Source organism: Rutilus rutilus (assembly GCF_951802725.1).
Source record: "Rutilus rutilus genome assembly, chromosome: 6".
Lineage (NCBI taxonomy): Eukaryota > Metazoa > Chordata > Actinopteri > Cypriniformes > Leuciscidae > Rutilus > Rutilus rutilus.
In genome coordinates, this window is record NC_140214.1 from 19,538,606 (window position 1) to 19,555,491 (window position 16,886).

General features: G+C 36.8%; 1 protein-coding gene across 4 annotated transcripts in view; it reads right to left on the reverse strand.

Moving 5' to 3' along the window:
• The window catches only part of LOC311292063 (sickle tail protein homolog), a 57,898-nt gene that overhangs the window by 17,711 nt on the left and 23,301 nt on the right, over nucleotides 1-16,886 (reverse strand). For all 4 annotated transcript variants that reach the window (XM_084411516.1, XM_084411518.1, XM_084411517.1 and 1 more), the window contains exons 2-5: nucleotides 9,755-10,035; nucleotides 2,839-3,034; nucleotides 2,128-2,326; nucleotides 936-1,029 (exon numbers count right to left, since the gene is read on the reverse strand). In XM_084411516.1, coding sequence (XP_084267642.1) covers nucleotides 936-1,029; nucleotides 2,128-2,326; nucleotides 2,839-3,034; nucleotides 9,755-10,035 — 770 coding nt within the window. The remainder of the gene's footprint in view (nucleotides 1-935; nucleotides 1,030-2,127; nucleotides 2,327-2,838; nucleotides 3,035-9,754; nucleotides 10,036-16,886) is intronic.

Genomic DNA, 16,886 nt, shown 5'->3' on the forward strand with positions numbered 1-16,886 from the left:
TTTAATGCGTGTTTGGCGTGCTGTCCGGAGGGAGGGCTCCGAGCTCGGAGTTCGGCCCGAACCCAGAGTACTCCCCCCGTATGTAAGTGTTTAGGACTAGAAGCGTGGAGAAGGGGTGGTGGAGGGATGCTGCGAAACTGTCAATGGAATGAGGTAAGAGTGCTGAGTATATATACACCTCTTACCATTGATTGCTGAGTGCTCTCCACTTGTGTTAATTATCTGAACGTGCTCCTCCCGAACCTTGTTAATAAAACATCATTTTTATGCATTCCAAAACTAGATCTAGCAGCTAAAGCAATATTCAGTATGATTAAGATACAAAATCATCCTACTGTACATGTGTAGGTCAATATAATAAATTGACACAGTAATTCATGGAACGCAGATGGGTTTGATTAGAGAGCAAGATGCTTAGAGCATGGTTCCAATTAAATCCGTTACTCAAATCAAATTCCATTTGTTGCATAATACGATAAGGAACAGACATTGTTTGGCTTTTTAAAATGTGTTCACTGTTTAGCTTAATTGGTCTCTGGCAAAATTTTGCATTATCTACATTCCTGATGTCAGACAAATTACTTTAACGCAGCGTGCAACACTATTGTGCCTTTGACATACAGTAAAGATCTCAGCAGAGTCGACCTGTTTTGCTTAAGGTAATTGCCCATTTTAATTGTGCAGCAGTGGAGAGACCAATCAGTGGGCCCCCTGCCAACATTAATGGGTGTGGCAAGTATTTGCTTCAAAATCTGAGCTCTAAAGAACAGATCAGAAACTTATCCTTCACGCTCCTGCCACCTGTCAACACCAGATGCAAACGGTGTTGAAAAGGAAAAGAGCTTTTTGAGTTGATGATGATTTTTTGAGTTGAACATGAAGAGTAATAATAATGGGACAGTTCTGTGGGGCTGGGGTCACACTCTGTCACTCACCCTAATATCTCCATTATTGGCTCTTGCATTGTGATTGAAGGCATGGGCTGGGTCTTTATGATACACTTTCAGGCAAGACTGTGATGTGATGTTCCTGTAAAGAAAAAATATTTTAGAATATTATTATTGTTGTATTTAATATACAACTGTTCAAAAGGTTGGGTTCAGTAAAATTGTAAAAAAAATCTCTTAGGCTGCATTTATGTGGTCTAAAATAAAAACGGTAATATTGTGAAATACTGTTAATTTCAAATAACTATTTTTTACAGTTAAAAATAACTACTTTTCTATTTTAATACATTTTAAAAAGTCATTAATTAATGTGATGGCAAAGCTGAATTTTCAGAAGACAGAAGAAATCATTACTATTTTTTTATTTAATGGACAAGAAATATGTCTTATTATTATCAATTTTAAAAACAGTTGTGCTGTTTAATATTTTGTCTGGAAAGCATTTTAGTTTTTTTCTGATTTTCTGATGAATAGTAAGTTCAAAAGAACATAATTTACTTGAAATATATTTTTTTGTAGCAAAGCAAAAGTATTTATTGTCACTTTTGACCAATTCAATGAATCCTTGATGAATAAACGTATTAATTTCTTCCAAAAAAATCTTACTAACCCCAAACATTTGAATAGTGGTGTATATATATATTTTCTCTGTGGTAAAAAGTCAAAAGTGTTTTGGTGAAAATAACAGAGCATTATCACTTTGACACAAAGGTAAGAAGCATGTCACCACAAGCTCCCTCCTCATAACTATAAAGCCTGTTAAGAAACCAAGCCCATCCTGCGCCAAATAACTAACACACACACACACACACACACACACACACACACACACACACACACACACACACACACACACACACACACACACACACACTGATCACATTCTCGTTCTATTCCTGCTAACTTATTAGGAAGCCGCAGGCCAGTGAAGAGTAGGGTGTGGAAAAGGGAGTCACCCAACAGTTTGAACTTACTTCAAATCCAAAACTGCCTGCAATTTTCTGCACTTAAGAACCAACCACACTGTAAAATGGAATGTCTGTGATAATTTTTGCAATATCGTATTCAACATAATCTAATGTGTTGAGTATTGCATGTGACACTTTTGAGATTCATGGTATAATTCAAGCAACAAAAAAAAGCACCCTGGTATACACCTCATATAGTGCAAGACACACACCTGACATCAGTCAACTCATAGTACATATTCCTCATGTCATCTTTGATGTATATAGCCACGCTGGGGGACTCCAGTGTCTTCATGGTGAGATGCTGGGGGAAAGAACTGACAAACAGAGCCCTGAGGGTGTCTGCACTGGTCACCTCGTTGGGCATTCGGATCTGTTTTGTCTCTTCTCCATACTGCAGGTAGAGGACACCTACGAATAAACAAAATAAGAGATTGAAATCAGCATAATATGTACTCTTATGAATGAGTAAAGCTGTATAACACTAAAAGTTGCCCTAAATGCATATAGAACAGAATATAGACTAATAAGGCTTTACATATTACATATATATATATATATATAATTGGTAGCCTTATGGCAATTTGTCACAATGTGTTGGAATTTATATTACACACTATTTCTTTAATAATGATGCTATTGAAATGGTTTCATTAAGACTTAATTCACAATATTCAAACATTGTATTAAAATAACAACAGCCACTCAAACTAATTGATCATCCACTATATTGTACAACATAGATTCAACAATTCTCTTAATCTACTAATATCTGACTGACATCAACTCTTACCTTAAATCTTGACAAACTTGATTTGTAACTGAATCAATATTACTTCAAAAATATCTATTCACAACAACGAAGAAAGAAGAAATAAATCAAAGACACTCCCACAAGTGAAAACACTGAGTCAGTACTGTACCTAATGACCTGTCCTTGGTCTGGTAAGATGACTTGACCACGGGGAGGCTCGCTCGGGAGCGGCTGCCTCGGGTGAAGGCGGAGGGGGCTTCTGCCTCTGACATGGCCTCCAAAGACTCAAGGGAGGCCAAAGAGAGATGCTCCCCTGGCTCCCCTACAGCAGACTGAGGGGTTACACTGTGCCCAGAACTCCTGATCTACAAGACAACACAAAATGATCAAAGAAGAGGTTAGACAGAGGATTTAGATTTGGATCTAACATCAAACACTTCACAAAAGACAATATTTTTGTGTGAATAATTCAACCCTTAAGATTTGGTCGGTGTTATTTAAGCATCATTTCGGCACTATTATAATATTTATTAATATTTTGAATTGGCTTTTACAGTACCTGTCAAAAGTTCGGAAACATTACACTTTTTTTTTAATGTTTTTGAAAGAAGTCTCTTATGCTCACCAAGACTGCATTTATTGGATCAAAAATACAGTAAAACCAGTAATATTGCGAAATATTATTACACATTAAAAGAACTGTGTATATATATTGGCCTATTTTAAAATGTAATGTATCCCTGTGATGGCAAAGCTGAATTTTCAGCATCATTATTCCAGTCTTTAGTGTCACATGATCCTTCAGAAACCATTCTAAACATTTCTTATTATCAATGTTGAAAACAGTTGTGCTGCTTAACATTTTCGTGGAAACTCTGATACTTTTTTTTTGGATTCTTTGATTTATAGAAAGTTCAAAAGAACAGCATTTATTTGCATTTATTAAATATGAATAATTTTTTATCTTCACTGTCACTTTTGATCAATTGAATGCATTCTTGATGAATAAAAGTATTAATTTATCAATTTTTTTTAATCTTACCACAAATGTTTGAAATGGTATCATTGTTTCAATAAAAATGTTAAGAAACAAAAATTGAGCATAGGAGACATTAAAAACATTTAAAAAAATAATAATGTTTCCAAACTTTTGACAGGTTCTGTATATTTTTTTATATATATTTTCAGTTTCAGTAGTTTAAGTTTTAGCCTTTTGTATGTGCTTTTGTAATTTTTTATATATTTCTATGTCGCTTTAATATATTTTTATTTCACTTGTAGTAATTTTAGTACTTCAACTTCAGCTTATTTTATTTCAGTTAGTTGCCAAGGCAACATTTCGAATTTTCATTTAAGATTTCTGTTTATGTTTTTTTAATCCAATTTATCTAAATTTCATTTTATTTCAGCTTTATTTCAATTGACGATTTTAGTTTTAGTTAACAAGAACAACACTGTTGGACAGTATCGATTCTGCACTGGTAAACATTTGGAAACAGTTTATACGTTTATTAACAGTGTGGGGAATTCTAAATGTCAAGAATTGAGCAGAGGTACAGTCATTAACTTTAATGCTCAATGAAAGGCCATCGAAAGGTCAGAGAGGATGGTGGAGAAATGCTAAATGGACAGACAAAGATCTATTCAGTAAAATAATAATCATTTGAGAGAACAAAAAGGCAAAATATAACATTACAATCCTTCATTTAATATTATTCAACCACACTTTTAATTGATGTGCCTAAAAGAGATTAAATGAAAAACAATCAACTACTAATGACAAGGATGACTACCAAATAAAAAGAAGGCACATTAGCAGCCTGACTCCTTTTTTTACATGGCACTGGGATATACAACCGTCAACAAGTCAATTACGGCAAAGTCATGTAATTTAGCTCGCATTAAAAGAAAAATGGATTGATTTATCTCCAGTGACACAAAAGCAGTAAACACACAAAGACCAATTAGTGTGCTCTGGCACAGGCATTATCCTTTGTAGTCTATTTCTATTCACAGACCAAAGTGCATCTACGTGGTTGTCCTCGCAATAACACCTTTTGGACACACGGACAGCAGACGTAGGACGATGAGTATGCCGAATTCACTGAGGATGGGTTTTCACCCTGAGGCTGGAAGTCGTTGCTTCATTCTCGGCAATAGGAAGAAGCGACAGGCAGGAGGCCTGAACATTTACTGAGTCAGAGAGCGTCTCATGAGACTCTCATCACAATGTCAGCACGCACACTGACCTGCTCTGACATGCACGCCTGTCAGATTACCACCCTGCATGACCCGAATGAACTTAATCCTTATATACTGCACTGCTTCATTTTTTACTGTGGTTTTGGTGACAACGCAATTATGAGGTCAGAGGAGAAGCACACAATTACACCTTAGACTCTGCGTTTGACGCAGGCATTTCCGAAAGCGCCTCGGAACGGTAAACACCTTTTCAGAACTAGGCTATATTTAAATCAGACCGTTATTTTGCACATCCCCACAGATTAGTTTGTGCTCTTAACATGTTTTGACTGAACAAATCTGCAAAGACACTTTAGAGGTCTTGTGTCGTGCAATTAAAAAAAATAAAAATACTGCTGTACTTTTGGGAGGATCTCTGCTGAAGGTAGTCTGTATTAGAGATGCAAAACTCTCCATGGCAGGCTGTATGCAAGTTGATACTAAGAGTAATGTTTATAATTGCTCAAACACGTACGTCTAGCACATTTCGTCCCCTTGGAATTATAAGGTTCTATCTGCGTTCTGAGCAGTTTTGAGATATTGAGCTTTAAAGTTTTTGCATTCCATTCGACTGTGTAGAAAGAACCTTTTTATTTTCTAAATAAAAAGTTCCAAAATGTACACAACTTAAAAAACAACATCACATAATGTAAAGAAGTGGTCACAGAATAAGAATATGTGAATAACTACATTTTGACAAAAATGTCAGATAGAACCTTATAATTCCAAGGGGGACGATTTATATAAAACAATGGAAAAGTCGCGCAGTGGAATATAAAAAAAACGTTATGTGAACATCCTTAAAGTTTCAAAATGGTTGAAAAAGGTCTCATGTTTAAAAACCCAAGACACAGTGCACTTCAACAGAAGAAAATGCAAGGTCTAGTTTTAAATTGAGTGCCATGTTTTTAGAATGGTGTATTCTAAAGAGTGTAATCAAAAAGGACAAGGTCTAGAGAGACACAATTTTCTCCCAAAAACTTATTTTAACTGAGCGCCCCGTTTTTAGAATTGCCTGTAATGATCAAGAAACTGCAAAAGAAGCAAGATGCAAGTGCAATGGTCAAATGTTTCCATCTAGCGCATGTTTACAAACACAATGGAAAAGCAGTACAATGGAATGCAAAAATGCAAGACAAAGGGCAATAAAAGAGGGCATTCTAGAGATGGATTTCTAAAGTTACATTTCTTTTAACTTGAGTGCTGCATTTTTAGAACATCGTGTCATTAGCGAGATGCTGTAAAAGACGGTCAAAGATGTCTGTCTAGCATGTTTACATAGAAAACCAATGGAAGAAACAGTACAGTGAAATGCAAACCGGAACAGCCCCTAAGAATCCAAGAAGTCATCTTCACTTTTTTTTTTTTTTATGAAACTGCTGCACTGACACCAGATTCACCAAATTGAAGTACATTAATGCACACGTTTTTGAAGTCAAAAACTATGATGACTGACAGAAAACAGTGCTCTGGCAATTCACTAGGAGGCATATCCAGAAAAATTTCATTCTGAAGGTCCAGGCTGAGACTTGAAAGTGATGAATATGAGTTTGATCTTATCTTTGCACAGGTGTTGCATTGTGAGTCGACTAACAATCGCTCCGGTGTGCAGTGTGCACAGACGAGACAGGAGCAAATAATAGGCTTTTATGTTGACTTGAAAAAAAAAGTGCCCAGATTAATGGTGCATGACAGCTGGGATCATTTCAGACATGCATAATGCAACTGTACGTTAAACATTTTATTGTGTGGATTAAATCAAATAAATATGGGTGCATTCTTAAGATTGCTTACCTATTCCACATGCATAAGCAAGCCGTGCCGACATACGCTGGCACTTGGGCATTGTCAGAATGCGTTACCTGCAGAATGCCAGGAAACTGAAAGAGGCCTGAAAACAGCAGTTTAAAGCGTAAGGGTGGGCTTGAGGGGGGCAGGTCGCACGGTTCACTGCACTCTCCTTTAATCACAGGCAGATGAATGGCCACAGACCATGCTTCATCTGAGCTGGTCTAATGCCAGGTCTTTGAAAGCACTGGCAGGGTCAGATAAATCATACCTCATTCTCTCTGGGTCTGGAGAATATTGAAGAAAGAAAGAACGAAAGAGTGAAAGGGGGATGAAAGACACACTCCCTCCTGCTGGATGGGCTTCAGTTTTATTCAGTGCCAGCGGCGTGATATGATATTACTCATGGCTGTGCCCAGCCACGAAGAAAACTTACCAAAACTATGCTGAAAAGCAATATATATATATAAATATATCGAGACAGATACTTTGCACTGAAAGAAACCAGTTATTGGGAGCGTAAGTGATACTTTTAAGTTAAAAGATGAAGAAAAAATCCCAAGAAACCCTTCCAAAAAGTAAGTTACTCTGGAGGCACTGTGCACATAACATGGTAAAGTGATAGTATCAGATGGTACATTATACTTTTTATCATGGTATTTGCATGGTACTCAAGAGTCCTTCAAAAAGAACACCATGGTGCAAGTACATGTTCAAAACACTGTGATATTATCATCTTTAGGGTACAAATGACAGTTTTTTTTATTTTTTTTTATCTCATATAACTGCCATGATATTCGAACTGTTTTGCATACGTCCTTCTTTCTGAGTATTTTGATCCAAAAGAGAACCAGTATGTCGACTTCTCTGCTTACATGTTTTCACATGCATTACTCCGATGACTTGCAAGACAAAGCGTTCATTCATTAGGTAAAACGCTCAGAATTTCGTTTAATGCCCCTAACGCGTTATTTGACTACTTAAAACCTATACAAATTAAGTAAAATCAAATTTCCTTAACAACAGAACAAGTTGAGACAAGTACAGTTTACACAGACTGATTTGCTGACACAGTAAAACAATTGTCATTTTAGCTTGATTCACAATACCTTGATGCAAAACTTCCACCTTGAATCTTCAGACAGTGGAGCAGGACATATTCCAGATAATGAACAGTAAATGTCAATAGCAATAAGTCTGGTTTCCTGACTGAGAGTAGTAGATCGCTGCAGAAGTTTCTGCAGTGTGAGGTGATCTTTGAAAGCCGTGACATCAGCGTCTACACAGAGACACACCCACATTAACTTAGCCTACCTGAAAGACTTGTTGGGCTACAATGAAAGAGGTTGCGAAATGTGCCTTCTTGTTTAGCCTATTACAACTAAGAGCACGTCCTAGCGACGGTTAGTTCTGAAATAGCCTATGTGTGGGTTGTATTTATTGTTAAATATAAAAATGTATCACAACCCTCTCTGGAATAGGTTGCATAATTCTGATTGGTGAATCGTGCGGACAGTGGGACAAACATCACTAAACGTTTTTCGAGAAACCCATTTTAGTTGTGTTCTGTATTATTGTCTCTAGTAAACAATATAGCCTAAATATAATATTTCAACTCAATTCAAAATTTCATGTCGATGTATTAAATGTGTGTAGGCTATTAGTAACCTAATAATAATAATTAAAGTAATAATAAATATTGATTTAATTAAATGTAAATGTAATTCTAAATCAAAAAATCATATCAGGCGGCAGCAATTGACCAACGGCAAGTGACGTTTTGGCCATCAGTGACATTGCAGGATCGCTCACAGGTTTGTAACGCGCTTTATTTTAAATTCTGCGTACACACTGCACGTGGGAGTTTCTCTTTGTACCCTATGTTCTGCTTTATTTGTTGTACTTGGCGTTTGAAAGCAACTACTAATACTAGAAATTCTGTACTGAAAAATCCTAGAGAATTTGATATCAGCTGAAGTAGGCCTATGCCTACTTGATGGCAAGGTATTGCATTTCCTCTGTGCATCTGATATAATAATATGTTCACGTGACACACACCACACACACAGTAAATATGCTACCATTTATTATTTATTTAATTATTATTTATTGTAAACCTTTTAAAAGTTTTAAACACATTTTTATTTATTTTTTATTAGACTAAGCTATTGTTCATTCAAGCGTAGGCCTATATTCAGATAACCCTTGCAAGCGTTTAAGCTAGGCTATATGACTACACACCACTCAAGCTTATCCAACCATCAAAGATACAATGAAAATGTCAAGCGGAAAGTAGCAGAAATAAAAATGTCAGTGCGCCTTTAATCTGTCAAGAGTAAGGCGATACACGTGTAGATCATAGGAAGGAAACTCAGTCAGTGTGCTATGTAGATGAAATATGGAATCATATCAGCATGTGTGTTGAGGGTCCAACTGTAAAGGTTCTTGCAAGGCATGGCACATTGGCTCATTGAAGTATATAATGTCATGGAATTTACTAAATTACTAAATGTAATGATTAACAGAGAAAATAATGGAAATTTAAAGAAAATATTTATCCACAATAATTCACATCATTGACAACCCTTTGTTTTTGTGCTTCCCTGCTGCCATATTATTTTATCGTAGCTTCCATCTCTTTTAGATGTTTCTTCTTTGATTTGACTTTGATATTCTTGTAATTAAGACCAAGTTGAAAACCTAATTTAGCATTTAGTGGAGTTCTGTCAGGACCACTACCAAGATTTTAAAGTACAACATAATTCGAGAATTTATTCTGATTCAAGGGGAATCAGAATGCCAAATCCTGACTGGGCGAGAGGAGGAGCTGGGGATGGAGGAGGGTAATTAGCTCCTGAGAAACGCGATAGCTGCTGGTAATACTGAAGGAGCTTATGAATACAGTGATAGGTGTCGTATTCCTATAGGTAGATGTGGATCAGCTGAGAGTCCGCTGATGTGAGCTTGACTAACGTGACCTGCCAGAACTAACGCTATGCTTGATTTTTCGAAATTCAACCAGAGTAAAATTTTTATTATTTCAGAGCTAAGCTTACCTGGTCTCTGAGTCTTTCCTGGTGCCCCATGATAACAGAAGCATGATGGGGATACTTCTGTTTCAGATGCTCAAGAAAGGCCTCTTTCTTATGGTCCATGTTGTAGGACTGCATGATGATCACGTCCCCGGCAGTGCGAGGCCCTCCTACTGTGTGTCTCCTTGGCACGGTGCGGGGGGACCAGGGTTCTGACTGCTCGCTCTCATCTGCGCTGCTTTGTTTTCTGCTGTGGCTGTCCACATCCTCATGGGAGCACAGCCTCTGGTTGCTTCTTGCTGGCTCTTTGATTAAAGGCATAAGAAAACATACATAGGAATACAGATTAGATAGGGACACTCAGTGGGCGGCTGTACTTGGCTTGAGACCTGCAATTAATTAGTGTGATAAGCAACATAGTCAAGGCAATGACCGGCTTAGAGTCAGACAGCTGTTGGCCAAGAGAGCAATTATTGAGCAAAGCTACAAACAGGCTATTTGTTTCCCACTATCAGCTTGCACCTTGCCAAAAGAGGTCTCTGAGCACTCAGTGTGATGGCTCATTATTAGCCCGGGCTGACTGCATAGCATTGAGGCCCTCCAGTGGGGACTTTCTACAAAGCAATGAGTCAGAATGCCAATTCCATTCAACAGTTGCATATGACATGCAGTTGTTGTCAGTAACTAAAACTAAAATTATTAAAAACCATTTAATAAAACAAAATATAAATATTGGATGACAAGCTTAAAGTTAAATGAAAATAAGGAATGTTGCCTTGGCAAGTAATACATTTATTAATAAATTAATATTTTTTAAAAAGTAATAAAAAAGATAAAAGCACATAAAATATTTGCTAAAATTAAACCGAAACAAAAAATTCGAAATATTATTTAGGAATATAATTGTATAGATAATACTAAAATACCACTATATGGGCACAGTTTGGATATACACATGTGGATAAAAAATACTCTTATGTTGTGGATGTGTAGGGGACCCATTTATTAATTTTCTTATACAATAACAGCTTAACAAGTCTTTAAAAATCATTTTAGATACTGTACCATGATACTTTATATATTGCAAGCAATGCACAAAACTCAGTAAAAAGTTGCCTGCAAATTAAATTTCCATCGTTCATGGAAACTGTAGGGGAGTGAGAAATGGCACAGAGTTCGAAATGCAACAAGACAGGCGTGTGCTGACTCCCCCAAAACATCAGCTTGACTATAAACAACCATTCTTAATAAACAGACTATTCCATGGATCTTCAATATTACATTTTTGTTCTGGTGAACGTGCCAACAGGTTTACTGTAAAGAATTATTGCCTCATTATTGGCTATGACAGACACATTCCATCATGGGAAGCTAATGGGAGACAGGCAGTAAACCCATCTAATTTCCTCTCTCATGGTAGCCATTTGGCGTCTCAAGCTTCTTGTTAGGGAAAGAGTTTAATGCTTAATGATGACATCTAAGAAAGTTTCATCAAGAGATTGGTGATATTCTATGGTATGTGCAGCAAATTACTCATTTTTTGCCAGTGTCCTCCCTTTCTGGATAAGCTTCACTGAGGAGGAAAGAAGATAAGCTTTATGTACTTAAGACCTGTTTGTAGTTCAAGACTAAATATAGGGCCTGAGATGATCCACTCACAGACAATATATGGTGAGATTTGTGGTTTTGTTGGTCTTTCTTTGTCAGACTCTAACTAAGGTGTCATCTCAGTGAAAATCTCTTTAGCAGGAGTCCAATGACTTTCCTGACCTTAGCTATCCACAGGCCATTGCTCTCTTATATGAAAAAAATGGACACTTTAAAATGACTTGTTTCTTCACAGAGACGTTGTAAAAGAAAAAGCACACTGTCAACAAGACTGAAGAGGGTCAGACCGATGAAGATGAAAATGTTTCCTGTTTGCATGCCTATGCACTTATTCCTTGTAAAATATATTGCACGAGAGAATATAAATCATTTTTCTCATTTTTGTGCAGAAAGTGTCACATATTGTGAATGAGGTATGTTGAAGAGGAGTGATAACTTACATCTGTACTAGAGGAAAAATGAAACATTTTTATAGGGCGCTTCCCGCCTCCGACCAGAAGAGAGATGTTCCCTACATTTTCACAACCCATTTGAGGAAAAAAAAAAAAACATGCTTGGTGTGTGATCAACATCAGGCATCTGGACAGCCCCCGAGAGGAAGGCCACGGTTAATGCTGCTGAGTGGTCATAGATAACTGATGATAGCCAGCTGTTCCTGTGGTGATTATATATGAATGCCTGATTGTTGCTGGCCTAAAAATTGCACTCCTCTGAAAGCTATCATATATACATAGAATAACTGCAGTATTAAATATCTGTCATGATTCCTGTCTTGTGTTCCCCTTGTCTTGTGTGGACTTTTGTTATTTCCTGTTCTGTGCCATGTTTTGTAGTCCTTTGTAGTTTTTCTTGTTTATTAGTCTCCCCAGGTGTTTCTGATTAACCACGCCCCCTTGTTATCTTGTTTAGCTTGTTTGCCTGTGTATTTAAACCTCTGTGCTTCAGTTGTTGGTTGTCGGTCGTTGTTGCTTGTAATGGTTTCCTGTTCATTGTTCCTTGGTTGGTTGCGCTGCATTACCTGTTTGTTTTATTAAAGTCGTGCTTGCATGTGGATTCTCTCTCTGCTTTGTTCCTGCCTCAATGTTACAATATCTATGATGAACATGGAGGACATGTTGTCATGCACATTTAACAATTGATTTGTAGATGATCTTTAGTGTAAGGTTGAGATTTTGTATTACTTTATTTTAAATATGTGATCTAAGATATATTATGAATATTATTTAAATGAACAGTTTTCAATTTGAATATATATTTTAAAGTGTAATTTATTCCTGCTGATTTTTCTGCATTATTCCTTCAGTCTTCAGTATCACATGATCCTTCAGAAATCATTCTATGTTGATTTGCTGCTCAAGAAACATTTCTTATTACTATCAGCAATGTTTAAAACAGTTGCACTGCTTAAGATTTTTCGTAGAAACTGTGATACTTTTTGTCAGGATTCTTTGAAGTTTGAATCTTTTGTGAAAATTATTTTTTAACGAATGTCTTCATTAAAAGACACTTTTGATCAAATTAATGCATCCTTGATGAATAAAAGTATATATATTTTTCAAATAATCAAAAAATCTTATTGAACAATAGTTTTATTTTTTATGGAAAAAAACTTGTGATGCTCAAAGTGCCATAAGATATGATAATGAATAAATAGCATATTTTGTGTTAGTGTCGCAGTCGAGCTGTTTTGTTTATTAAATCTGTCAATGTTGAAGCATCTCTCCATTCATCCATTTATCATCTTCATTATTTTTTTTTATTGTCTTTTAATTACTTCAGATGAAGAAAGAATGAACTAACATTATCTCCAGTGGCCTTGAAAAGCCCCTCTGGGTAACTTTCTATGTTTACATCTAATTTCTCCCAGTGTAAAACTTGCCACTTAATGGTCTTTTAATGTTATCCAGTTCCAAGTGTATGGATTAATAAAAAACGTCCCCTATCCTTTCACTTCCTCGGAAAACTCTCCTCAGTAAAACAGGCAACCACTGGAGAAAATCCAGGCATTGTCTGTCATTTTGCAAGCATGTAAGGTCACTTTATGGAGAGGATTTCCTCTCTCCACTCACAGATGTTGCATATGCACATGGGACTGGATGACAAAACGGTATCTCCAAAACTAAACTTAAGCATTATGGTGTGGACATGCTGAGGCACAGCCAGACAGCATTAGCCATTGTCAACACATTCGAAATTCTCGCTCTGACATTTCATCTGAAGTTTCCCATTAAACACATTGCACGCAGGACTCCAAACTGTGTTTGACTAATGTCTCATCACTCCACTAAGCTATAAGTGTGGATGATTTCAAGAGGTTGAGGGATTTGCTGGTCTGGCTTCACAAGTATTTGCTTTCCTCTGCAAGTAAATGTTGCCTCTTTCGTGAGATAATTAGGTAGCAGTCACATGCCATAGACACACAAAATCTACTATTGTCAATAAAGGGCCACACAAGAAATTCATTGTGTGCTTCTTCCTGAGAGAATAATCAGCCAAAATCTACAGATCCATAGTGAGACAATGATTTCTCAGGCTAGGTCATTATGTGTCTTCCCATTCTGAGGGTAAAGGGGTTTTTTAATGTGAAAAGGAAAATGACTTTCCCTCACTGCAAACCAACTTCTAATTGGCATTGTGAACATCCTATGGCATTTGACATAACTGGCATGGTTAGAGTGTTTTGTGTATGTTCAGGCTGCTGTGTATTGTGATTAGTATTCAGTGTGGTGTCCTTCAGTTGAGAAAGTATTATGTAGGCAAAAACTAAATAGTCATAAAATGTGGGACTTTTTAATGACTTGCTTTCAATCGGTTTTCACTACAGCACTTGCATAGGTGTTGGCGCCTGTGCTAACCATGATAAGCAGCTTTGCATACTTACCTCCCTGTCCTGTTATGGGAGAATTGCTTTATCTTCCAAATCCTAAACTGTGTTTGGCACTTGTTTATAGTCTAGCAATAAATGCTCTGAGTCTTAAGTGTTACATAACTCCAGGGACACTGTGTGAATAAAATAAAACCAACACATCCGTCATCCTCGTCAACTGACTTAATGATTCCTTGACCTGTTTGAACACATCTTCAGTTATACAAAGTGCAAATTTCAAAGCATTCACAATAATACAGTCCCTGAAATCAGGGCCCCGTTCTGGTCGGATTGGTTCTGGTTCAGCTATCGGATTGGATCAAATCTTCAAAATGGGTTGGTCAAAAGAAAAAAGGGATTCTGAAATCGGATTAGATCACAAAATCCTAACAGTTGCATACCTTATTGCATGTATATTTGTTTGGGACACTTGAGGGGCTACGGACACGGTGATGGAACAATATGAGATGGGAGTGTAAGACTTGATTTTCCTGCTAAGACAAAACCTGAGATAAAACTCACCCTGCAATAAAACGCACCCTGGAGAGAAGACCTTAAAGAAAGAACACAGGACATTGTCTTGTCCAAACTTTTCTCCTTCCTTATCTGTGCACCTCCCTCTCCGTCCTCCCTTCCTTTGCCCCTGATTCAAGTCACTAAAAGTTCACTAAGAAGATCTACATACATATTATGTATCTTTTGAATCTATTGTTGTTTCCCTTTTATGTTTGGTATTATTTTAAATGCCTCAGTGCGATTGGTAAAATGGTCTTAATTTAATTGCAGTCACTGAACAGAAGAAAAATTGAACACTTAGAAGAATCCTGTTCTCCTCTATGGGTGGTGTCTCTTCAAGATATCTGATAATTCTCCCCTCTCCCCCGAAACCAGGTGTTACCCCCTGGGGTACATGAACAGACCCAAAACAACTCTAAAAAATATTTGCACAAGCCTTTTGTTCTGTATATATGGGTAAGTGGCAGAGCAGTCTTTGGGAACCTGTAACCAGGAAAACCTCCATGCTGCTGTGTCAGTGTTTTCCCGTCGGAACACACTCACACAACACTGTGTGTCACTGTCAGGAATGCATTTCTTACTCTTGGAGTAATATTTGAGCAATTGATGTCATGTATTTAATCACTTACTTGTATAATTGGCATAATACAATTTTACCTGACAAATAAAATGTTATATTTGATTTATTCTGCATTATTCTGAAATCATTCATCTAATATGGATTAATGTGTAGTCTGGTGTTTCCGCAAATCTCTTCCAGGATAGATCACACTGAAGGCATTAATGAATGGAGCATGGAGCACATCATTAAGGAGACCGTCTGATTTCTGTCTATCACTGACTTTGCACGTTGCATCTTTTAAAAAAATTACACCTTTTGTTATGAGTCAGCATTGAGCGGCATCTTAAAGGGATAGTTCACCCAATAATGAAAATTCTGTCATCATTTACTCACCCTCAAGTTGTTTCAAACCTGTAAGACTTTCTTTTTTCTGCTGAACACAAAAGAAGATATTTTGAAAAATGTCGGTAACCAGACAGTTGATGGACCCCATTGACTTCCATAGTATTTTTTTTTTCCTACTATGGAAGTCAATGGGGTCCATCAACTGTTTGGTTACAGATATTTTACAAAATATCTTCTTTTGTGTTCTGCAGAAAAAATAAATTCTTATAGGTTTGAAACAACTTGAGGGTGAGTAAATGATGACAGAATTTTCATTTTTGGGTGAACTATCCCTTTAAGAGTAAAATAGATAGCACTGCATCCTCTGACTATTTCAGAACTGGCTAGTTTGTGATCGTGAGCGCACAGACATTCGCAACGTGATGTCTCAAAGCGATACCGGGTCCTTGAATGAATAATTGAAAGAATGGGATACTCAGAATAATCAAAGATCTAAATGAAGTCAATCAATATTTATGATTATTTTCTAATAAGAAACACAATTTAAATTTGATAATCATTTGAAATTGGAGTCAGATTAAAGGCACAATATGTATTTTTTTTGCTTTAAAAATATAAAAAATCACTATATCTATGTTATATATTTTTTAAAGTTGTGTATTTACATTATCCCGACAGTTCCAATTAACTTCTAAATCCAGAGAAATTAATATTTTAATTCGAAGACACGGACCGTGTCTTTATTTCCGTTTTGTCGCCGTCAATGCCGTCATATCCGTGTTGTCTCTGGTTTCCGCTCGTGCTGCCATGGCAACCAGAGCTATGACCCAGAGCCCTCTGATAGTAACCAAACTGACGCGGACAACTGTGTAGTTCGCAATGTCTATCTGCACGCTGTTGTTGTTTCGTTCAAACATTATGGACCATGGCAAGCAGACTTTGGATAAAAAAGGAGAACTAAACCGAGAATCAATATCAGCGCGGTGTTTTCGAGATGCCGAGAGCTCCCATAGACAGTATATAAACGAGAGCTCCACGTCCGAGACTTCGACAACTCCTACATGTACTTTATTAAACAGGTGAGCACATTTACATAAAACTAATCAATATTATATAGTTCAACAATGATAAAATGTTAGAATATGATCTGTATGTTATTCTAATGTTGATCTAGCTTACTGCTAGTCTCATACAGACAAACTAACGTTAACGTTAACACATACATTTCAACACATTCAAATGCAGTTTAGAGTGATAGT